The following is a 26,895-nucleotide window of genomic DNA, read 5'->3' on the forward strand; positions in this document are numbered from 1 at the left end:
CAAATCAATTGATACTTGCAAGTTTTAACTTGCACTAACACTAATCCACAACATATAAACATAGTTTGCGTTTTCTAAGACACCATTTCGACATTAACTTGGCTATATGAAATAGAAATTTATTTGTTAGAGTGTATTATTTTGAAATTATGAGGTGGGCAAAACTTTTTATTAGTTGTGAATATAAACGTTGTGGTTCATATCCCTACATCTTTGAATCAGCACTTGAGTTTTAAACAATGCTTCACGCGTACACAACTTTAGAAACCACATTAGGTGTTTTTCATTTCTTCTTCAAATGTTTCATATACTCTGTTGTAGATTTTTTTTTTAATGTGGCTGCATTGTGTTCCTTTATGTTTTTTAGAATGACCATAAGCATAAAATTTAACCAAACTGGTGGAATAATTCCAGTTACGTAATATTGTCAAATAATTTTTTACTTCTGGAAATTGAAAACTGTGTGGTTACAATATTTTTGTTTTGTTTCAGGTGGCAAAGAAAAGCAACTGATTAAAAATGGACCTAAGGATAATGATATACTTGTTAGTAATTTTCTTCGTAACAACAACAGCACAAGAAGATTGGGAAACACATTGTAACAAATGCCATTGTTTATGGGTTAGCGGGAGGAAGACAGCCAACTGTGCCGGTCGAAATTTCGACATAATCCCAAACGATTTGAGCGACGATATTAGAGATATAGATTTTTCAAATAATTTTTTCTATTCCCTAGATTACAAAGTATTCGATAACGCTCATCTAATAAATGTACATAAATTGAAATTGCAAAACTGTACGATAGAAAAAATAAGTCAAGGGGCGTTCATTGGATTAGGTCTAGTGATTGAATTGGATTTGAGCATGAATAACATAGCGGTGTTGGACAAGAACGTCTTCCGACCTGCAGTCAGACTGAGAACCTTAATATTAAGTCATAACAAACTAACCGTTCTGGAAGACGAACTATTTTATAATTTGACTTATTTTCAGAAGATTCTTTTGGATCACAACGAGATTCAGACAGTGTCTTCTAAAACTTTTCAAAATTTACCGATGTTGATGCATGTATCTTTAGCTCACAACAAAATTCAACGAATATCTTTCGACGTTCACGAACAATTACCCAAATTAACAAGCATAACTTTAGGAAACAATCCGTGGATTTGCGATTGTCGATTAGATAAGATCCGAAGGAGTGTTATTATAAATAATCTGATATCCGGAGAAGACGTTATTTGTGTTGGACCACAAAAATTAAAGGGTAGATCGTGGATGGAGGAATCTGTAATATTTGCATGCGTTCCTAAAGTATTAGAAGTAGGTCCTAACAGTATTATCCAAGCAGCCACGAATAACGTCACCCTCACTTGTAAAGTTACAGGTACCCCTGTACCAGATGTCGATTGGATGAACGGGGGAATTATAATAGAAAGAGATCCCAGGAAAGATAAACAAAAATATATAACCTCCAAAAATACCATCGGTGATTATACATGGAATAATCTGACCATAATTAATTTGAATTATAAGGATAGAGGAGAATATAAATGCATAGGAAAGAACCCCGGAGGAGAAAGTGAAAAGAGCGTCACTTTAGACATTCCCCCAGGAGCGTTGTCGGGGGGAACGTTCGTAGGAACGTTATCGACTAATACATACTTAGTCATTGGATTGGCGATAGGCATAATCGTTGTACTACTAATTGTCCTTATTATCCTTTTCTGTTTCTGCAGAAAAAATACCCACGGATTTTATTCGAAGAGACGACCTCATCCTAATACATCGGAAGAATATATTAATATGAGCGGAGGACAAGCTGAAATTAAAAAAGGACTTATAACTGATGTTAATCCCGTTACTAAACCGCCTAGAACGACAGTCTCTCCTTCGGTGATCAGTGGAGGAACGGAAGTCAGCGATGCCAAAAGAACATTGCTGGACAATGAATCTGTTTTTGGTAAGAAAAATATTTTTTTTATTAGATATAGTATATTTGGTCCTATAAAATGAGGCCATTTCATATTTCTCAATATATTACTTGGTTTCAGCATGAAATGAATATAAGATATTTTTAGTTCACAAAAATTTTTAATTTCAATAGGGATAAAAATTATTAAAAACTATTTCAAAAGTGAAATAAAAAACAAGTAAATAAAAATAGCATAATTACATATCATCTACAACAAAGTAACAATATAATAATCAAAAAACAAATTGATACATCAAAGAATGAAGCAGGCAAAAATTTGGAAGAAGACTCTAAAGCAAATCGAAAGCATTGCTACAAAACATTGAAAAATATGAGAACTGAGAAATAGCAGGACACGTATTTTTCAAAAAAATAAGAATGGCGAAATATAATAATACAAAGGTCTAAAGATGTAAGAAGAAATTGTACAAATTGACCTAACAGAAGAATTAGAAATAAAAATTAATAAAGAGATAGAACATGTTATTACAGTAATAAGTAACAGTATTAAGTAACTTCAGAAATTATAAAGAATATGGGTAACAAAGAAAAAACATGTTTCAGAAGGCATTAATACTACCAATTTTCAAAAAAAGTGGTGCAAACGATTGCAGCGATACCGTGAAATAAAGTTAATCAGTACAGCGAAGAAAGCGATGGAAAAAATATTAGAGAAAATAATCAAGTTAATGGCAGAAAACATACCAGATTCTTTTAACGAAATTATCGTCTTCAGAAACTGGAAGTTAACAAACGAAGAGGAACTCATACAAAAGGTGGAGAGAATATTACCTATAACTACTCAATCTTCTTCTTTCTTCTTTTAATGCTTATCCATTAATGGATGTTCGCGACCACATTTTTCATGGCTTCTCTATCTCTAGAGATATGGATCAATGTCTGAATATCTTGTATACCCGTCCACTGCCTCACGTTCCGTAACCATGACATTCTCTTCCGTTCCAATCCTCTCTTACCTTCAATCTTGCCCTCGACTATCAGCTGAAGGAATTGATATTTATAGCCTCGCATTATATGGCCAAGATATGCAATCTTTCGTTTCTTCACGATGTTAAAGAGTTCACGGTCTTTATTGATACGCCTGAGAATATCCTCATTCCTCACTTTGGCATTCCATGGTATCTTCGGGATTCTACGATATACCCACATTTCGAATGCCTCTAATTTGTTGATGTTTTTCACCTTAAAGGTCTAACCCTCCATCCCGTAAAGAAGCACTGACCAAACGTAGCACCGCACAAGTCTCAGTCTAAGATCAAGATCAAAGTCGGTACATGTAAATGCATTTTTAAATTTTATGAATGTACTTCGAGCTTGTTCAATTCGGCATTTTATTTCACCGTCCGACGACCATTCTTCATAGAGCCATGTTCCTAGATATTTAAATTTTTAAATTTACTCAATAATGAGTGAGAACATACAGAAGGAATTATACAAATTGACATAACTGAACAATCAGATATAAAAATTAATGAAGAGATAAAACATGCAATTATACAACTAAAGAATGGAATTGCCTCAGGATATGACAAAGTAACTTCAGAAATGATAAAAATAAGAGTCGAAAAGAAAAAGACATGCTGTTTTATATTCTCAATAAAGCTATAGAACAAGAAAAAACTGGCAGAAGGCATAAATAGTACCAATTTTCAAAAAAAAAATGATGCAAAAGACTGCAGCAACTACAAGGAAACTTATCCAATTATGAAAACGGGCAACCCATTACTGATAATGGCTATCGTCTATTTTTACGTACGAGAAAGTAATGAATAATTCATCATTTTATTACTATCTCATTCATAAAAATAGGCTATAGAGTTGTTTTGGAAAGAATTAGATAACCAATAAACGACAAACTAAGCAAAAAACAAACTGGATTCAGAAGTGGTAACTCTTACAAACACGCAAACAAAAGAGCAAAACGAAAATATATAGTTAAATTTTATATACTTTATAAAAGCATTTGACTCGACACACAGAAATGTGTGTTAGTTTGGATAATGATTGAAATAGAGGATAAAATGTGAGAAATTAACTGGAACCTAGCTGAGAAACTGGAGGACCTTGAATTTGCGGAAGATATATCTAATAACAACAAATAGAAATCCCATGCAAGATCATACAAGTTAGATAATAAGTTAACATGTATTTAGAAAGAGAAAAAGATTAAGTCGAGTACAAAAGGATGTACTGAAATTGAGATCGAAAGAAGAGAGGGTCTGGTGCAAAAGGCTTTTAAGTCACCGTATAAAAAATTTTCAGTCAAACAAGCAATGAACACCTTTGAAACATAAATGAAAGAGAGACAATACACTTAACGTTTACAAAGTTAAAATGGAAGTGATAGCTAAAACCAGCAACATACTTAAGCAAACAAGCATTGAACTACAGTATAATAGGAAAAAGAAAAAGAGACAAACCTTACTAACATGGAGAAGAACTCTCAAGAACTGAAACAGATGAACTTAACATAAAAACAGATGGAAAGTACTAATTTAATAGAATTAGACGGAGGATAGCGACCTCATCATTTTACCACAGCTGCCGAAACACTGACAAATACCCTTTGCTCCACTGAAAGGAAGATTTAGTAGTTATCTGACAGCATACCGGTATACAGGGTGTTTCGGGATTTGATGAAAAAATCTGGAGTCAGTAGATGACGTGGAAATAATGCTGTGACATAAAAAAATTTCTTATGCCAATTATAAGCATTAAAAGTTGCGGTTTTAGAACTTATATTTAAGTATATTTTTAAATCATGCATTCGAAAATTATGATTTTTTAATAGATAATTACGTATGTCCATGTATTGAGATAGAATATATAATTCTACACTACTATCGGAAGGCCAGAGGCGGCTCAAAAAGGTTCGCTTTGTTTAACTCATAAAAAAATTTATGATTTAGGAGATATGTAGATCTTTGTACATGCCAAGGAAACCGTTTGCCATAAAGATATATATTGAGGGAAATTCTCATAAATTGTAATTATTTATTCATAATACTATATACTGAATAATACCGTCTCGTGTGAAACCAGCTTTATCAATAAACATTTTTCCAACAAATGTATTATCAACTCGTTGTTTATCTAGAAACCAACGAGCGTAGGCCAACCTTGCTGGATAATCCTCCACTTCTATGGCATGTATAGTTCGTTGTTGACCTTCGCCACCTCCACCACACTCCCTAAAATATCATTTCATTAAAAATAATGGCAACTAGTTTACTCAATTCTTCGATAGTATATAGTACAAACGTTTATTCTTTCATTCAGTAGTTCTCCAAGAAATGTTTGATTTTGTTTTAATATCTCCTGTAAGTTTTTTCTGTAAATAATAACAATTTATGATAATTTTCTTCAGAATGTCTCTTCATGGCGAACGGTTACCTTGGCATGTATAACGATCTAAAAATCTACATATCTCCATAAATTTGATCGAGTTAGCAAAAAGTACCTTTTTGATGAAAAATCGATTGAAAAATTAATTTTTGCATCTTTAGATTAAACAGGTTGTCCCTGTAAAAGTTCCAGATTGTTAACTATCGGGCATGAGCCGACCCTGGCCTTCAGGCCTATAACTCAGAAACGAGGGGTCGTGTGAGAATTTTTTTTGTCACAACATTATTTCCACTCCCGATTTTAGAACATCATGTCTTATGTCTAATGATATTACCACGCTTTTGGGACAATTTGAGATATTGAGTTAGAGCTCTACAGCATCCACATAGAAGTCTAGTTGTACAGTGATTAAGAAGTACCGAAATAAGGGATCAAACTGAATAAGTTGCAATTAGAAACCTAATTTAAATTGTCCTAAGTGAAAGCACATCAATAATTTAAGTTAGGGGAGGTTTTAAGTTTTTTTAATAATAATTATGCATTTTCGTCCACTCAGTACTATTATTTCTATGGCTTTTTTAATGCAATAGAAAAACGATTCATAGTTAGTTCATTAGAGAGTTTTATAACTTTGTTCTCATGTACATTTTTTATAAAATGCGTGAACTTTGAAGCGCAGTGTATTTAGAAAATATTCTACTAGTACACCTTGAAATTATAACATATATCGCCCACATTTCTGTTTTGCCGTAATACATTTTATATAGTATATAAATTTTTTACGTGCCAAACATACATCCAGATAATTTCTTTTCTCTTCGAGTAAACCCGAATTATGACATCGTAAAATATTTTTACGGAAAACAATTTCGCGGTTAGTTTATGGTATTTGAAAAATTAAGCTGCTTTTTTCTTTGTTTACGTGAGACGTTTCGCCTAAAGGGACAATTATAATGAAAAAATATATCACGAGATCAAAAAAAAAAACATGCGAAAACATTATTTACCAGTACCCTAAGGTCGTATCAATGAAATTGATTAAAGATTAAGGGATTATTATATTATAGGGTGGCTAGAATAATAGGGGCTGTTTTCATTTAAGAAAACATTGTGAATATGGAGGTTTCTATCAAATTTATATCGGGGATGAATGTAGATCATCAAATAGAGTGAACAGGATGAAAGAAAAATATATAATCAAATGAAGTATACACGCGAGCAGTAATACTGACAGGACCGCACTAAGTAACAGTTGGTTTATTATTAATACTTCATGCTTATTAATGAAATTTGTTAACAGAATATACAGTGTGTCGCATTTTTTTTTGAATTTTTAAACATTCATATAGAGTTAATAGGCTTTTTATTATAAGGGCTGTTCAAATATGAAGAGTCAAGCGCTCTGACACATTCACAAAAATTTATTTTTTCACTAATTACTCATTTCTACCACCTATTGGGAAGTTTTCTGACGTCGCAAACTGGGGCAAAAAGGCTCTATACCTGGCAATCAATCAGGAACTCAATAATTATATGCCAAAGTTGATTATTATAAATAGAATATGTTATTACTACAAATAAAACACATAGTCAACATTTTGAGTTTTATGTTAATTCAAAAAGACATCATCGTAAGACATAAATATTTTCTTCTAGTTATTTATTTACGTGATTATATATCCATACAAAAAAGATACAGCTATTACATTTCATCATCTTTTTCACTATCATCGTTGGCGTCATTAATGTTGTCAAAACCACAGCGTTGCTGAACTCCCGGTTTTAATAAATCCCTTGCCTCTTTAGGAAGGCACTCGATTTTTTTCTTTTGAAATTTTTTTCCACTGGTTAACGGGGTCGGAACTCAGTAAAAATGAATCATTTGAAGCTTGCGTTTGTCCAGTAGCTCTTAAACTCATTTGAGTGGCATAATTTAATACATTTATTGATGTAAACTCTCTCAAATGTTTTGTTTTTAGTCGTTTCGTTCGCTCGGAACCTAACCAATGGAATTTCTGAGCGACCTTTTTTCCTTTTAGGAGTCTCTACATCTTCTCTTATTGTAAATAAAATTGATGTATCAAGCCACTCAGCATTATTTTGATAAACCATTTTTCTATCCTAAACGCTTTCATCCAGAGCGATTTAAACTGTGATTTGAAATATGATAAAGTTTTATTTGAGAGCTTTAAAAGCTCTTCACTTTCACATTTCGTTCGCTTCATTATTTCATCTTTTAAATAATCAAATTGTTCATTAATTTCATTTTAATTTGAAATTCTGTGAATATTAAAAAGTTCTCTCCTTGAAATAAACATGGTCTTTGATTTCATTCCTGAAATAAATAAAATTAAAACGTTATTCTTACACTATCTATCTCATTTCAGTAGTACATAGACAGATATTGTTTTTTTAAAGAAAAGTGCAAATTAGTGCAAGAAAACTAAACCAACCTAACCTAATCTAAACAATTTTGAAAAGCTAAAATAAATCAATTATTAAAAAAATGTTAAAATAATATTGTTTTATTTTGTTTCTTGTTTTAAATAATAAAGGGTTTTCCAATAAGATGTGTTATTTTGAACAGGCCGCTATTTCGGTAAATGTCACTTTTGAAGCTGTCATTTTTTGACATTTGACAAGTAGAAACTACGCCATTAATGAAAATGGAACGATACATGCTTCAACAACGCTTTGAAATTATTAAAATTCACTATAAAAATGGTGTAAGTTTGGCAGAGACGGTTCGTAAAACTAAAACATTTTTGGGTCGACTTGAAGCACCTTCTCGGACCGCAATACAGAAATTGGTGGAAAAATTTGAGTTGTTGGGACAAGTTAGTGATGTGAAGAATAAAACCCGTGCACGTCGCTCAAGAACAACTGAGAATATTGCTGCTGTAGCCTAAAGTGTTGAAGAAAACCCAGGTTTGTCCATTCCTCGTCGTTCTTTTGAATTAGCCATTCCACAAACGTCATTACACCGTATTTTGCATAAAGACAGTTAACACAAGAACTCAAGCCGGCCGATCATCAAAAACGTCGTGTCTTTGCTGATTGGGTCCTTGAAATGCATGAAAATGATCCGGAATTTCATCGAAAAATCATCTTAACTGATGAGCCCATTTCCACCTTGGTGGTTACGTCAATAAACAAAATTGTCGAATCTGGGGCTCGGAAAACCCAAGAGTTATTGTTGAAAATCTTTTCCATCCTCAACGCGTGACTGTTTGGTGCGGTTTACGGTCTGGCGGTGTCATTGGACCTTACTTTTTCGAAAATGAGGCTGGAGCAACAGTTACGGTGAATGGATTGCGCTATCGAGAGATGATTAATGATTTTTTATGACCGGAATTGGATGGTATTGATTTGGACGTTTACTTTCAACAAGACGGCGCTACGTGCCACACAAGCAACGAAACCATCGATCTTTTACGGGAAAAATTTCCGGACCGTGTTATCTCTCGAGGAGGTGATCGCAATTGGCCACCGAGATTTTGTGATTTAACACCTTGCGACTTTTTCCTTTGGGGCCACGTGAAAGATAAGGTCTACGCCAACAGTCCAGCATCGATTCAAAACCTCAAAGATGGAAATCGTGAGGCTATCGAGGACATTGGACAGTCGCTTTGCAATTTGGTTACGGAAAATTTTATGAAAAGGATATGGTACTGTAAACGCAGTCGTGGCGGCCATTTGGCTGATGTTGTGTTCCATTATTAATGGCATACCATACATAAATTTTTCTGCGGATATAATTTCATTAAAATGTTCTTACATACCTGAAGTCAAAGGTTCCATGTTAAAATTCAATCAGAAACTATGAAAATATAGCTTTAAATCCACACAAAAAAATTCAAAACTCAAATCTACAAAATAAACGTACAATATCCGTAGAAAACTGATTTTAGTACAGGGTTGGGTAGTAAACTCTTGGTATTAATGATAACATTTACCTGTGTTATAATGAAGGGGATATTGATTAGCCAAAAATTATGAAAAGTGGTGCGCAAACGCCTCGTCGTTAAATTTTTGATTTCCCAGGACTTTTATTGGTAGTCGCAAGGTGATAAGTCCGGTCTGTATGGGGATTGCTCTAGTATCTCCCATCCCAGTTCTGATATTGAATTGAGCTGAAACGCTCGGTTTGTGGGAGCGCGTTATCCCGAAAAAGAATCGGGTTTCATGTGTGTTTTTAGAAGATTAGAGCAGTTCGCGGCATTTGTTTATGATTGGTGATTAACGTACAGCATAATCTTACCCGCGGATCTTGTTGTCTTCGCTTTGACTGTCGCCCCTTCCTCCTCTTAGACGACACTTTGCTTTCGGAAGCGTAATAGTTTACCCATGTTTCGTCTGTAGTGACCATTCCACTCCGCGTCATGTTGCTCAACAGAGGGAATCCATCCCGCCGTTATTGCGATATTGAAGATATGGATGATGGATTGTACACTATAAATGCTAATGCCAAGCTTCTACTTTCTACTTCAAGGTGCGACTTCACGTGTTTTATTGGCCTGCAAGGCTATATGACTATCCAAGCCGGGTGAACTTACTCTGTTTTTCGACATTCATACAAAGCCATGTAAACGGTTCTATTGCGTTTTGATTGCTGGGTTTCTTATTCGAAAATAATGCCAGTAAAACATTCTTTTCTGATAAATTTTATCGAGAATATTTCATGGAATTGAAACAGTTTCTGTATATAGTTGGGAGACGAACGGCGATGTCTTGTGCGTGGATAATGAGAGATTGCTAGTCCTCCGCCTATTCATCTTAGTCTTCGATAGTTTGACGCAGAAGAGTATTGGTTTAAGTCTGTCTCTTATATTAGAAAAAACCATTTAATAATAAATTAAAAAGCATCTTCACTACTGGTGGCTGGAGGATTGTTTGAAATATTTGTAATATTGGAGGTACAACACTGGGTTGCTTCTATTTAAAGTTTGAAACGACTCTGGTTTAAAAAAGCGAAGAGCCACATTTGGTTTTTTCCTTTAAAAACGTGGCCTAGTTCAGTCTCTGTGATTTCAGAGGAAAAAGGGTAATAGGAAAAACGTTTAATAGGAAACAAAGTTCTACATGCGGAGGGAATTTAGCAAGTAATTTACCTTCCGAATAGTGAAATTAATGGAGTTTCGAACAAGTTGAATTTACTTGAGTTAAGAGGAAAACCTGCATGTAATTATGTCTATATGTATATATTTCGTTTCTCCTATTGGAATTTTAGCTTTTATTCTAATTTAATTTAAGTACGTAGCTGTGGTAGGAGTACTGACGATTTTTAGAGTGTTACTTGGGAAAATTTACATCCAATTAATTTAATCTAATAATTTTATTACAAATTCAAATTAGCAACCGTTGAATTAAAAAATGATGAACGACAGAAGAAGGTAATTTGTACAAAAATGAAGAAAGAGAAACGGGAAAAAGCTGAAGCATGACGACATTTTCCCGATCTGTTTATGCACACAAACGTTCCAGTACCCCCTGATGAAATTCTGGCTAAACAATTATTCCCCTGAAACGAATTTGATGATATAATAATCGAGGGAACCAATGACCACGACAATGATTTACGACTTTGACTGTCGTACTTTTTTGGGCGAGGCAAATCACTGGTTTGCTGTAAAATTTTATCTGAAAACCTTCATCTTCAGTAACAATTTATATACGATTTTTCAATTCCATGCAAAATGGAATGTTCTTTCTATTAGTCAGAAGTGTAATTTCGAACCCCTAATTTTGCTAGAATTTTTGCTGAAACTTGTCGATGATGGAGAGAAGATAATCCCTCAAAGAATTTCTATCAACGAAGCTTCGTTTGCTCCCTACCCCATTCAAGATTGTTGCAATTCTACTAAATATCTCCCAAAATGTTTGTTTTAGAGAAAAAATTAAGCTCATAACAAGCTGTACAAAACAAAAAAGTTTATATACATTATTACATGAATTCAAATAGACTCTTTGGCTTAAAAGAGATTAGGTTAGGTTAGTCAAGAAGACTTCTCACTTAGTTCCAGTTTTCTATAATATAATTTGAAGGTTGGAACATAAGTCATGGAAACTATTTCTTTTTCTTGTAGATACAAAAATTGTCTTAATTATATGTATCATTAGAAACATTTTCAATAGGTTATTTCGTTGTAACACACCCTATATAATTCGAATTGACGTGAATTATCAAGAAAAAACTGTTATTCCGTTTTCTATCGATATATTAACATGTTATTTTACTTTAGGAATACACTTGGTAGAATATTCATTCGCAATATGTTTCTACAACACTTTTTCTTTTTCTCATCTTTGCTTTTAATTTTATTAGAATTTAATTCTATAACGAGACTGGTTACGAAAAAGGATTTTATTATAAGATTCGAATACTCCCCTTCAATATATTCCCCTCCCCTCGCCACACACCTTTCCATACATTTTTTCCATTGATCCAAGCAGTGTTGGAAGTCTTCTTTGGTGAAGGCCTTTAGGAGCTCTCTCGTTTTTTTGCTTTACCGCTTGCATCGACTCAAATCAGATTTTTTCTTCGGAAACAAAAAAGATCACACGGTGTCAAATCTGGTGAGTACGGTGGGTGTTCCAGTATTGGAGTGCGTTTACTGGCCAAATACTTGCTTCACAGATAGCGGGTTATGGCAGGTGAGTTGTCCTGGAGCAAAATCCACAACTCGGGCCGTTTTTTACGAATTCGTTCTCGCAGTATTGCCAAAACTGACAAATAGTAAGTCCGGTTGATAGTCTGATTCTCTGGAACCCATTCAGTCATCACCATACCGTTAATGTCGAAAAAAAAACGATCAACATTGCCTTGAATATTGATTTGCTCTCTCGGCCCTCACTAAAGCGCTTACACCACTCAAAAACACGCGCTTAAAATAGAGAGAAAAACTGCACAAATATAATAGTGACGGAAACGTGTTTTTGGGACGTGTATAGATGCTATATCTAGATACTCAACATTTTTTATCCCACCCGCCTAGGCGCGCAGTCTCCTTATTTAATAGGCAGACCTCGTATATTGCCGTTTCCGTGATTGCCACTTGTCTTGTAATTGAATTTATTAAGTTCCAATTTTCTAAAACCGCATTCACATTATTCATAATATATATACATTCCGTTTTATCTATTGCAACAAGCTTTCCATCTATAAATATTCATTTCTCGATAATGAGATTTCCTTAAAATTTCCCAATATCAATATTTTGTTGAATGATAAGTTCGTTCATTAATATTTATTTGTTATTTGCATCGTTTATCTGTTCCATTCATTTTTGTCAATTTTCGTTTCTGATTAATTTTATAAATAAATATAGTATTATCAAAACTCATTCGCTGAATTGAAATATAAGGAATTCTCCAAATGATTTTGGAAAAAAATGGCAGTTAATTGATAACTAATTGAACATTTAGAGTTTTTTGAAACATACGGTACTGCAAAATTAACTCAACTTATAAAATTATTAAACACTAAATGAAGAACATTAGAATAAATAGTACTTTTCAGATCAAAGCTTTTCCATAACAATTTTAAACATAATTTTTGGTTAAGAGGACCAGAAGGTGTTTCAAGAAGATAAAAAATTATGATAAAAAAATTGCTATTTAATGTATCAACAATAAAATTCGGGTAGAAAGACTGACCCGAAAAGGTCGGCGGTCTACCGCCCCCTTGGAGCGAGAAGGGTCTGGCCGCCCAGGTAGGAGTTCAAATGGTAATATGGGAAATCCTATGGCAGATTTCCTCAGAAATATACTGTATGTAAACTTATAATTTCGAAAATGTACAAATGCATAGAAATACAACAACCTATCCTAATATACAAAAATCCAATTAACGGATGTAAATCAGAGTGTAACGATTTAGTGTCCCTTTTCCTATTTCGTTTACTTACCTGCCTCATGTACCTGTGGCCCTTATTGACTGAATTTACCAGTGAATTTAGAAATACCATATATCAAAATGTTATGGAAAACTACGATTGTCATTCATTATATTGTTAGAGCCAATTGATACTGCATGATATGCAAAACAAATGTTTAAGGATTCAGAATCAATATTTTGGATTGGCCAGCACTTAGTCCGGATCTAAATCCAATAGATCCTTTGGTAGAAATTATGGCAAGGGAAGTTTGCGACCTTCAGAAGCCAGAAATCCAAACTTGTTAAAAACTCAAAAAAAGAATAACATTAATTTGGGGATACAAACCAGAAAGCACGTTAATTTATTTAATAAGAAGGATGTTGGAGGTGATAAAAAAGGCAGGAGTTTTCATTATTGAAGTAAATTCAATTTTGTTTCCGTTTGAGATTATATTTTTTCACAGTACAAATCTCGTACAGAAAAAGTGAACTTTTTTCATCCAAGTAAAATATTTAAAATAAAGTGAAACCGCTTCACCACTGGCTATAGAGGCAAGGGATTTAAGTGAATCAAACTTGTAGGTGTCTTCTTCATTCTTTGCTGAATTGATTGACAAAACCTCCCGAATCAACGTCTGCAGCAAATTTTGCGAAATCCGTTCCTCGTAATATCTTTTGGAGAAAGGTATTCCACAATGCTGGTCTATTTGGTACACTTTTTAATTTGAGCATTATGTCAAAATTAAATCTATCAATTCAAATGTTATTGTATGAAAATATTAACCACTTTACTTCAGTGTTTACAAGAAATAGTTTCACCATTTAAAGTTACTGATGGAGTCGAATATTTTTAAACACATTTCTAATTCCAACACTCAAACTCTTTCACAGAGTGTCAAGAATCGTTTTGAAAAACCATCCATCACAAGAAGTGTCTCTTTCTTTCCCTCTCACAACTTGAAAATGTCGTAGATAAACATAACAGGTCACATACTACTCAAGAAAGGAATTACGATTGGCAGATAATGGGACTAATGAGTTGTTTCCAACTACTGATTGAAAAGGATAAGTGATATCTGGAGTATAATGTAAGCCTGAGAAAAATCGAGAAGCATTATAAAATTTCCGTAAATTGGTATAAAACTAGAAAAAATGTTAAAGTAAACATGAATTTGAAAAAAAAATTGTCGTCAAATTTGAAAATTGTGCCTAAATATATTTAGATATCGCCATCATTTCCAGCTAATAATGAGATATGCGTAACACAAATGCTGAAAATCAGTAAAATTGTTTAAAATACAATTGTTGAAAGGTCATAAAACTGAGTTTTTCGCAACTTTGAGCAAAACGATGAATTTTATCAATTGTAAATCATAAAATTATCTACAAAAAACGTATCAATACTTTTTCTCTTACAAGCCACTGTTTCTGAGATATAATGATTCAAAAAGTTATAAAAGTCGTATTTAATGGTTACACCAATATATTTTCAGCAGTAAACTTTTCTTACAACATTGAAATGAGCCGATACTTGTTGTGAGTATTTATAAAAAATTTCTGTTGACTGGTGGGAACTGTCATAATTTCATCAATTAAATTATCAATTAACGAGGATGTTGCTAAGTTTGACGATGTTGGTATGCAGCTTTGGTATTCTTCGTGCAATCATTATAGCCATTAAAAACGACCATAAATCTGAAACATTATAACTTTTACAGCTTTTTGAATCATTATATCTCAGAATCGGTGGTTCGTAGGAAAAAAAAGTATTGGTACGTTCTTTGTAAATAATTTTATGATCTACAATTTTCGGCTAAGGTATTTTTATAATAAAACTTACCGTTTTGTCCTTAATCGCGAATTTTTTTTTACCTTTGACCTTGAATAAAATTGTTTCCATACACGGAAATGATGGGGAGCATTAAAATTTTAATTTCAATTGTATTTTAAACAATTTTACTGATTTTCAGCTTGCTGGGAATTTCTGTAGCTAAGAAAAGTAATAAAAACCTGAATATTTACGAAACAAATTAAATTTCCCTTTTTATTTATTCCATCTTCATTATTCAGTTTTGATGCCGGCAATACCGCTTCAATAATTTAAATACCTGTTCAATAAAATAACTATTTCTCCTTCCTGTATTTTAAAAAACGCACTTTAAAACTATTTTGAAAAACATAAATAACAGTTACCAAAAAAGGTATCGATTGCCCTTGACGACGGGTTGTAAGCCAACTTACTACCCTTGGTTGGTAATAATTCATCCCATAAACACTCCTTTAATACGCCATAGTATCAATGATTTATGAAAAGTGAGTAATATGTAATAAGAATATTGATAGGTTTGAACATTATTTACAAAATTCAGATAAATGTTTTTCTCAATTTGTGATGGCAATCTTTGTTTAACAACAATTCTTGAAATATTGATACATTGCTTCATACTTCTTCTATATCCATGGGGCGGGCTGTTCATAAATCAATAATTTCAATTTCTCTTAATGTTTGATAATAAACTGTCTGCTTGATGTTATTGATAAAATATCAATGCTTATGACGTTATACTAAAAAACAGTTTATTGGCTTCGAAGTTCTTAGTGCGCGAACAACTTTTGATGGATTTGACTCGTCTTGAAAGACCCTTACAGTCGATTTTTGTTTAGTTTCGAGTTCATTTGCATAAATCTAGGATTCGTCGACTGTCACGATTTTATAGGCGTCTTTAGAAGCACCATGATTGAATTTTTTTATCATTTCTTTGCACCAATCGACACGATACTTTTTGACAGCCAAATCTTCATGCAATATTGAATGTATGCTAGTGGAACTGATCTCCTAGTATGCCTCCATCACACTGTATGTCACATGACCATCTTGGAATATCAGCATCGATGTTTTCTGGTACAACAGCCAATTTGGACGACCTTCATCACCAAAAGTTGAAGAGAGTTGATCGGCATATTGCTGTTGGTTTAATCCACATCGAAAGTCAAAGACAACATGTTCGTTTTTTAATTCTGTTTCTTGACCAAAATGAATGTTTCAACTATCTATAAACAAGTACGATAACATGTTCTGAGTACTGTCAATATTAAAAATGTCAAGCTTTATGATGGCAATGCCAAATTTAACATATTTACAAAAGTGTTGCCATATCTCAAAACTTACGTAGCAAATTGGTCAAAGTTGTCCGTAATTCGAAAAATATAGAATTCAATTATTAAAAATCCAATACGTATTAATGTTTATTAATTAATTTCACTATTATTTGTTTCCAGATTGTGACGAAGAAACTCGTTCTCTGGACTTCGATCAACCACTTCTCCGAAAAGCCCACGTTTTACTAGACGCGCCTCCGCATCATTATCCGCCCGATTTATTACCATTCCCTCCTAGAGCAGCTCAAGTATCCCCTGCTGGAAGCTCGGCATCGACTGTAGCTGATACAACCCGTCTTCCACCGCATCATGGACCTCAATCTCCTATCAACAGTCCAATTTACGATCAACTTAGCGTTTATCGTACTCTACCTTATTCCAGATCTCATTCACCATTCGTTGGACCGCCGATTAGAGTACCACGTACTGGATACGTTACGATTCCGAGACGTCCTAGAATGCAAAGTTGGAGTTCTGAACCACCGAACGCGGGAGATATGATAGTTGAACCTCTGTACGATAATTTAGGAGCTAGGACTACTGCCGACGGGGGTACTAATAGTACTTTATCTTTAAATAAACTAGAGAGCAATACCAGTACCCCTAGGTCTAACAGAGTACTGGCGTTAAGTCCAACAAATTGCGATCCAATAGCGGAGACTCACGAATCTCCACCAAGCCAAGTTCTTGTCAGCCAAACCCTTCCTAGAAATTTAAATGCCACTAAACTAACACCATCAAAACTCCAATGGACTAAGGATAACGCTGAAGCCTTACGAAGTCCCGAAAAAAGAAATTCCTCGTCATCCTTGCCACCAGATGGACAACCTATGAAAAAAATACCTCCAAGACCACCGCCAAAACCTAAGAAGAGGATCTCAACTGGCCCATTATTCGAAGACGAAGGAGAAGATGGAACAGAAGTGTGAGATTGGCTAAAATCAGTGCTCGTAGCACTGGTTGTGACATAATGAGGTCCAAAAACATGTAGTGACAGGGTTAAGAGACAGCGTGGACTGATTAATTGTATACATTTTACGAAACAGTGCCTTAATAAACGTGAACAATGAACCATTAATTGAATATAATACATAATTATTATATTAAACCAGTTTAAATAATGCTTCGAATTCCCTGAATGTTATGCATGTTATCCTTCGGGCTTCCACTTCGACTGATGCTGTAAAAAACATTCTTTATTGAGCGCAAAGTAGATTTTTTTATTGTAATTGGTATAAATTGACTACGAGTAAAATTTTTTCGTTACAAATTTATTTATAATACATATTTATGAATAATAACGTATTTAAAGTTTGTACTATTTGAATGCATAACTGATTATAATCACTAATTTAATACCAACCGTGCCCATCATACTTAACTTATTTTGTACAGCTATGGGGTTGTAACTGAAAAGTACCATTTCCATGGTGTTAAATAAGCATTTCCTATAAGGACTTGACAACTTTTTTCAAAATAAAATGAAAACCATTTGAGATATTTCAAAAACTTTATTATCGGGACTATCAGGACTTATGGAACTCGACTTCTCTCATATGGCCACCGCGGGCACGTTTGCAGCGGTTAATTCGTTGAACCCAATTTTCCATGACTCGGCCACACCTTTCGGCCGAAAGGGCTACTATTTCGCGTTCTATGTTGGCTTTGGGCTTTTCCAACGTCGTCGGCTTATTAGCATAGACCAATGACTTGACGTAACCCCAAAGAAAAAAATCTAAATAGTGCGAACGAGGTGGCCAATCGAATGTTCCATTTCTTGAAATAACACGCTCATCAAACTTGTTCTTCAATAAATCGTTTGTAACGTGTGCTGTATGGCTTGTGGCGCCGTCCTGTTGAAACCACATGCTGTCCAAGTCCTTATATTCCAATTCGGGCCAAAAATAATCGATAATCATGGCGCGATAACGATCACCAATCACAGTAACCTGACGACCAATATCGTCGATGATAAAATATGGCCCTATGACGCCGCCGGCACACAAACCGCACCAAACAGTTATCTTTTGTGGATGAAGTGGTTTTTCATTAAGCACATGTGGATTTTCACCCGCCAAATACCGCATATTTTGTTTATTTACAAACCCATTGAGCCAGAAATGAGCTTCGTCAATGAGGATGTTGGCGCTTCAATTCTTGAGCAAGCCTGATCTTGTATGGGTGTAAAGTAAGATCCTTACACAACATTCGTCATAAAGTGGTCTTGGCGACGCCCAACTCTTGAGAACGTTGTGGAATTGACTGATTTGGATCATTTGCTACGGACGTTTCAACGGCAGCGATATTTTCGATACTTCGACCAACCCGTAGTCTCACTGGCACGGCAATATCACACATCGAATATGTAGACTCAAACTTTTTCACTAAACTTGTTACTGCCTGTCTACTAGGTCGAGAATTATGACCGAAAATCGGAGTTAACGCTCTTAAAGTAGCGGCCTCCGACTCCGAATTTCTGTAGTAAATTTTTAATATTTTCAGACGTTGTGTACTTCACTTCATGAAAAGGTTATGTCTACTGAATAAACTGACAGTGACAGTTCGATGTTGAGTGAAAAGGTGCGTTCACAAACTAACTTCAAAATTGTCAAGTCCCTATTGGAAAACTATACTAGCACCAGCACTATACCAATACTCAAAATTACACTGTCTGGTGCTCGTTTCGATAACCAAGTTATTGTTTTCAGAGACTGACCTCAGACTGTTGGTGTAGTGTTAACAGTATAAAATTAGGGGAGAGTACGATTTCCGCGGCGCCGCACGCTGGTGCGAAACGCGAAATAATTTTAGTTTTATATCCAGACTGTTGGCACTACGAAAAAAATTAAACGTGTGCTTCCATCATTTTTTTACGAGGAATCGATTTCTGTTTTTAAATTTTAATTTTGATGTTCAGGGTGGCGCAGAAGATACTTTTGTTTAATTGGAACCCTATGATTTGACGTCGTAAATTGATTCCACACCCTATTTCCATCAACTTTACCATGTATGGAATTTCGATTCACCAAATATATCATCTGAAAGGTTATAAACTGAAAAAATACATCGAGGTTTTTTCCGATATAACGTATCGTCACATTGCATCGATTCTTTTCGATACATCAGGGAGAAATATCGATGTTTGCGATGCATCTAATTATTGGTTAAATAAAATGCAATAAAGTTTATTTTCTAATAAATTTCTATACAATAAATTTTAAACAAGATAAAAAATAATTTATATATCCCAATATTTTTTTCCAAACTTTGTGAAACAATAGTTCAGAAGGTACTGAAGTGGCAACCATTCTCAAAAATTTGCAACAATATATAATTTTGGAAATTGTATTTTCAAATCATTCCAAATTTCTAATGGATTTTCGCCTAACCTAACCTATGAAATTTCATCTGAAAAGTTGTCGTCTGATTTATTATTCTTCCAGTTTATATGAACCAATTTATGGTGGTCAGTCCAATGAAAAGTGAAAATATGCGACTTTTATCAAACTATGATCTAATCTCAACCGAGCCTTCTTATATACATTGTAATGTACACATGTTCTCAAGCAAGATTGACCTTTAATTACCTTCATAAAATGTATTAGTAGAAAACGTGACCTCTACTTTATCAATCATATTTTATTCAAATTCAAAATCAGAACCTCACTCTTCATTTTCTAGTTATTTCTATTCTGTTCTTATTTTTTATGTAGCTTTACCATTGAGGCTATTCCTCTAGTTCAAAAATGTCTAAGATCTAAACCAAGATACTTCACACATACACAGTTTTCGCCAGGATTTGAGGACCTTCCAAAGCGAAGTTGACTGTTAACTACCTTCCATAAATGTGCTAGCAGAAAGTCTAGTGGTAATAAGCAGTGTATTCATTCTTCAGATCTCTGCTTGATCAATTTCATTTTTTTAAAATGACTAATATGGTTCCCTCCCTTTATTCTTTGTTGTTATTTCTGTTCTCTTTTCCTTCTTCATGTAGGTTGACCTCTTAAGACTATTCCTCCAGTTTTGAAATGTCATATTCTGTTTCTCATCTCAAAACCTACATTAAATGAAGATAGCAATGAATTGGTAAACAATTTTCTTACTAGGACTATTTAAATTTTTCACAAATCCCAACTCAATGACAAAATGTTTTTGTTGGTATAAAAAATAAAATAAGATGGGATGATGAATAATTTGTATTTTTATCAATACAAAAAATATTTAATTCAAGGTTGGTGTTCAATTAGAAATATTTCGTTCCCATGGAACTAAAATTATTTCAAGTTTGTCTGAATAAGTTTTATAATGAACTTTGTAACAAGTTTAAACTTTATCAAAAGTAGGTATGCATTCATATTTTCCTCCAATACATGCATTCATATTTCCTCCAATTCATGCACTCATATTATTTTATTCACATCATATAAATAAAAACATTTAGGGAAGTTCTTTACAACTAGTTGAAATGTAAGATTGAATTTTTTCATCGAATTGTTTTCGAAATAGATTTGAAGAGTTTTTACCATATTTTCTTTAATTGAATTTTTTATTTTTCTACAAATAAAATTTGTAAAAATCAACAAAGGTTCTTAAATTATATATATAGTATTAATAAACTGTGATAATAGATTATTTTTCAAACAATTAAATATTTAAAAATGCATAATTGAGAACATTCCAAAGAATTAGAATATTCAATAATTCAACTCGATCTCACATAATTTATATTTTACTGTCATACTGCTTTTTAACATAATACATAACTAATTCTTAACTAGATTTATTAGTAATTAGTTACTCTGGTGATTTTTTACTTTTTCCTTTAAAAAAATTTAGTTCAAAGGTTGGACCTATATCAGTTCATTATTTTTTACAGTGGAACAAAATTTTTTTGTCACTTACTGAATAGTGGCTTTAATGCCCAAATATTCTTAATAATTCTCAATTTCAATGGATAAATAGTATAGGAAAAATTTCAGTAGTCACTTTTAATTTTTAAAAGGAGAGGGTAAAAAATTAATAGGGTTTGCTTATATTTCAAAATGGCTATTTTAGTATGACTAATTAGTAATAAAATTCAGAAAATTCGACAAAATTAATAGTACAAACTTTATAATACACTTTTGTATGTAATTTCAATTGAGTTATTGCTCAATTATTTTCATGAAAAACATGTGATGTATCTTAGTTACTTATATAATTTCTGGTAATATTTTACTAGAAGCACTGTATATATATAATAATTACTAATATGTCTATTGCCCAAATCTAATGTATAGTATCAAATCTTGAGGTCTATAAATAATATTTGAAAAAAATGGTTTAATTTCTTTCACCTACAATCCAGACAAAATTGAGGAGCATTAAAATTTTATTGCATTGCATTGACACTGCTTGACATAATTTATGTATCAAAATTATTAATTACTAAAGAAAAGTGAGTTGTGTCATTTCAATGTATGGAATTAATTCAATTTAAGCGTTATTATGTACTGTACTATGTGAAAAAAATCACTTTAAAATTCTTTTTTGAGGTGGATTACTCCTCGTTTTCTGATTTTTATTTTCTTAATAGTTTATCGTTTGTCTCGGCTGCTTGTGTTATTATTTTCCATTCCTTTCGGTTCCGGCATTTTGCCCTCCAATTCTCTATATTAAGTGTCCTCTTTATCGTTTTTCCAAATCTTTCTCGGCCTGCCTCTTCTCCTTGGCCTCACAATGGTTCCATTGTTTTATTCTTTTGATCGTATCAGTTGGATTTCTTTTCATTATATGTCCATCTCAGTTGAGTCTTTGTGCTTTCATGTATCTCACCATATTTTCCTTCCCTAGTTCTTTCTCTATTTCTTCGTTTTTTTGCTCTCTTCATCCCTCCTGTGTTATAATTGGACCCGTTATAGTTCTCATTATCTTTCTCTCGGCTCTTTTAAGTTCTTCTTCTTCCCTCTTGTTGATTACATTTGTTTCCATCGCATACGTGATTACTAGTCTTATTAGGGTTTTTTACATTTTTATTTTGTTTTGTGTGGTTATGTTTTTGTTTTTTAATAGGTTTTTGTTTCTTCCATAGCTTTTTGTATCGTTTCCTTTATCCTGTCTCTGGTTGTTTATCCCAACCTTATTCCTAGATAGTTAAAGGTCGATACTGTTTCAAAATTGTATTTGTTCTTTTTCAGTTCGTTTGCTCTCTCTTCTATTGTTCTTCCCCCTATTTTCATATACATATTTTGTTTTTTTGCATTTATTTCCAGTCCGTAATTGTTTGCTTCTTCTTCTAATTTGTTGATCGCTTTTATTAATTCCATCTGTTCATTTGCTATCATAGTTACATCAACTGCCTATGCTACTATCTGTATTGTGCCTTCTATAGTGTTCTTATTCTGTTAATCCTGCGTTTCTCACAATGCCTTCCAATATTATGTTGAATAGCGTTGGTAACATTGTGGGTCTCCCCATTTGATGCTTCTGGTTCTTCTGTTGTTTTCTCTCTTTTATTGAATCAAAAGCACTTTTGAAATCAATAAAAACTGTATGTATTTTTTTACTCCATTGTCTTCTCTATTATTTGGTCTAGAGTGTGGATTGCGTCGATAGTTGAACTTCCTGGTCTAAAGCCATTTTGATAATCCCCTAGTTCTTTCTCTGCGAGTTGTTTCAATCTTTTGTTTATTAAATTTGTAGGCAGGGTTATGGCTCTAAAAATCTCACATAGTAGTTTTTGATAACTGAAATCGAACGCCGACAGCAAAAAACTAAAATGGATTCAGACGATGATTATTCAACAAATGAAAGAAAAATAAGAGCATTAAAAGAACTAGAAAAAGTGTCAACTAAAAACGCAGTAAAATCGCCAACGAGAAGGAAGAAAGAAGATGAAGAGAAATTAGACCTATTACTGAATATAATGACAGAGATGGAATCAAATAAAAAAAATTGTCAACAAGATGAAAAACTTTAATTTTTGGCCAGTAAACTAAGTGGAATTTTGCATGACGAATGCGAGAATGATTTACAAGACTGTGACGAGGAGGATAGAGGACTAGTTTTTTAGTTTCTTTTGCTTGATGTTTTATATAGTTTGTTACATTTATGAATAAAATTCGGGTTTACTTTTGTAAGTTCTTTTTTATTTCAATCAAATAGAGTATAATCCTATTAAAGTGATGGCTAGATTAACAAACAGTATTTCCGAGAGCCTAACCTCCAATAGGGTATAAATAAAAGACAATTTCATATAAAACAAACCCCAAAAGGGATTGAGACATTTGTCATATCTGTGGACAAGCTTTTCAATACCCTCTTCAAAGAAAGTTGCCGCCAGTGTAGCCTAACCGTTCAATGACAATAGAGTACAAAACAGATCTTGAAACTTCTGGAAATTCCGTAGAAAAAACAATAATGGGGAATCTGCGGTTTTCTTTAACAATTCTGTCAACTCGTTGAACCAGGTCATCTGAAACGACATATTTGCGTCCTTGGCCTCCTACATCACGCACATAATTACGTCCATCTTTAAACTTTCTACACCATTAACGCACAACACCATCACTCATGAAGTTTTCCCCATACACACCAATCATCCTCCGATGGATTTCTGCCGCACTATGGCCTCCAGCCTGTAGAAAACGAATCACACTTCGCAATTCACACTTGGCGGGATCATCAATAATGGCGGACATGTTAACATGCTGTAGCATAACGCCGACTGATGCCTGAATGTCAACAATGGCGGAGTGTGTAGTGTGTACAGCGCGTGCCCGCGTAGCGTCTGCACGGAGCGATCGGAGGTTGAAAACAAACGGCCCTAGTATCTTATTTCATATACTATCCTATCTTATATCAGTTTTACATGAAACAAATAAGTATTTCACCTGCTTATTACCTCTTAAAACAAAAATCTTATTTTTACACTAAAGTGAAAAAAGTTTTGTGAAGATATTCTAAATAAAATTACTGAGTCTTCTCTATGAAAGAACTGATATTATGAGAAAAGACGTTGTTAGGTGGAAGAAATCTTTTGTTCATTTTACTTTTTTGATAAATCAATTCACTATAATTTTTTAAAGAAAAATATTGGACTGATATTCGAAAGAAGTATTTCCAAATGATAGTTTTATATTCTAAAAGCAACATTACTACTATATAGCATCACTCTTACCAAAAAGTGATCTTTTACATGTTCTCAACATTTCATAACCCAAAAAAATGTAACAAACAAAACAAAAATAATAGTATTAATAATAAGTAGATGATGAGCTGGTATTTATTGTTCTCCAATCGAGATCTTTTCTGAAACTGAAGTAGATCCTAAATCATATTAGCATAAATTCTATACTTGTACTTTTGTTTTTTCCATTTCAGCAAAACATAACCATCAAACTAGATCTTTTGTGTACATTAAACCGTAAAGTTTTCCAGAAGTTTCCCAATTAAACTTAATCCATACGTATTCTGTTTACAAACCTCTACAGAAAAATATTGAGGATTTTATTCGAAAATTGAACTTTTAATAAACAGAGAAGAGACTGTTGAACAAAAAAGTTAGGGAAAAGACACTTAGGTATAACCGATAGCAATGGCGCGCTATACAAATAATACTCTAGTTTACTTTTCAATATTGTTTTAAATTTTATATAAGTAATATACACTTTTACTTTTATCTCACAGTATTCAAAAGAAATTTTTTTATTTAACACCATGTCACATTTAATCTGTGTTGATAGGACCATCCTTCAATAAGGATCACCTCTTACATTTTTTTGTGCTCTAATTAAAGCTATCCACAAGTTGTTTAGTTTGAATCTTTTAAGACGATGTACCTTTTCTTCAGTTAGTTTCCTTGCAAGTACATTAGGGTGAGCACTTATTTTGGTATTGTAACTCAAAATTTTCCTCTTGGCTTCATTTCTAACCATAATAGTTCTGAAATCTTTAAAGGATTTCAATGTTACTTGCAGTACCCGAGAGTTGACTCCTTTGGGTCAATATGAGTTTTAAAATGATCAATATTGACTTAAAACAGAAAAAATTAAGCAAAATATCTGGCTATGTACCTATATAGAAGATTAACACGGCGAAAACAAATATTCACTAAGAGGAAACAAGTGGGTATTAAATTCAGAGAAATGCACTGGTTAATTGGCAGAAGTTCATACTTTAACAATGAATATAAGTTGTTCTTCTTTGAGAAAAGAAATAAGAATTAAAATTCGAAGTTGTTCATCTGCAGTAATTGAGAAGAAACTCCCATGAAACGCGGACTTGATTCGTTGCACCCATAAATTAAACTTACCTGTTGCTTCAGATGTTTTATTTTCCACTGTTTAAGTGAGCAGCTCAACCTTATTATTAGTGAGATAATTAAACACTTGATTACCATATCTTTTGCCCTTTTTTTCCATCCACTCATAATCTTTTAAATACTTTTACCTCGCTACGTTACTGATAATAATAACTTGCACAATATAATTGGATCGAGTACGACGAATATTACAGAATTTGCGCAACTTTTACCTAGTCGGCGCGTGCTGTATTAACTGTTAATTTCTGCGATGTTCAATATATTGATTTTAAATTATTATTTTGCATCGATATTAAGGAAGCAGCAATATTTTATGAACCTTATTACGATTATCAACATTTTTTATAAATATTAACATTGAATATGTCGTACAAAAAATTGACGGCTTGTGGGAGGTTCTTCTGGATGTCATTCCACGACGATTGCTAGGTGAGCGGACATATAGATGGCGCTACTATAAAATTCACAAGATTTGCAGTTAGCTGTAACCGTCAAAAGACAGATGTATAAATTTGACAGCCGCAGTACTAGAATTTTGAGTGGATAAACTTTTATTAGTTTGAAAAATTGAAAGAAAGGAATTTCTTGTGTTAATGTTTTGCTTTTTGGCAAAAAAAATTCTATGGAAACCAAAACTTGGAAAACATTATTGGAAAAGGAAAATCAACCGTTAAGAAATGGTATGTGAAGGCGAAATGAGAGGCAAGGATGATGCACGCAGTAGACGCACCAAAGGGGGTGTTACGGCGAAAATATCAAAGAAAGTATCTGAAATTATTTCGGATAACCTGTAGAGTGCAGCTTGATTGAGATTGAGATAGCTGGAATCCTAAAGATAGCAACAGAACGTGTTGGATATATTGAAAGAGCATATTTGAAATTGCGAAAGCTCTGTTCAAAGTAGGTGCCGCATGAGCTTACAACTGACTAAAAGCAACCCGGCCATCATCATATCATTTTTCAAAGGGGCCAATCGACAGTCAGCCAAAAGTCGGCATCAGTATTTTGGGAAAACCATAAGCAGAGACTATTACATAAAGTTATTGGAGCGTTAGAAGGACAAAATGACAGTTCTGGTGCCCAGTAACTTTTTTTACGTGCTCAGACCTCAAGATGATGCTCGATGGACAGACATTTTTCACTGATGATGAGGTTATTGCCAAAAATGGAGCCTATTTCGAGGCTTAAGACAAATCGTACAAAATGGTATCGCCCTTAAAG

The 26,895-nt window shown here is 33.4% G+C and overlaps 1 protein-coding gene across 4 annotated transcripts in view; it reads left to right on the forward strand.

Annotated features, from left to right (window-relative positions):
• LOC130446745 (leucine-rich repeat-containing protein 24) overlaps positions 1–17,855 on the forward strand; it is a 285,233-nt gene extending 267,378 nt beyond the window's left edge. For all 4 annotated transcript variants that reach the window (XM_056783161.1, XM_056783160.1, XM_056783159.1 and 1 more), the window contains 2 exons: positions 493–1,960; positions 16,494–17,855. In XM_056783161.1, coding sequence (XP_056639139.1) covers positions 520–1,960; positions 16,494–17,302 — 2,250 coding nt within the window. In that variant the 5' untranslated portion in view covers positions 493–519 and the 3' untranslated portion in view covers positions 17,303–17,855. The remainder of the gene's footprint in view (positions 1–492; positions 1,961–16,493) is intronic.
• Positions 17,856–26,895: the final 9,040 nt, after the last annotated feature.

Source organism: Diorhabda sublineata, chromosome 7, assembly GCF_026230105.1.
Source record: "Diorhabda sublineata isolate icDioSubl1.1 chromosome 7, icDioSubl1.1, whole genome shotgun sequence".
Lineage (NCBI taxonomy): Eukaryota > Metazoa > Arthropoda > Insecta > Coleoptera > Chrysomelidae > Diorhabda > Diorhabda sublineata.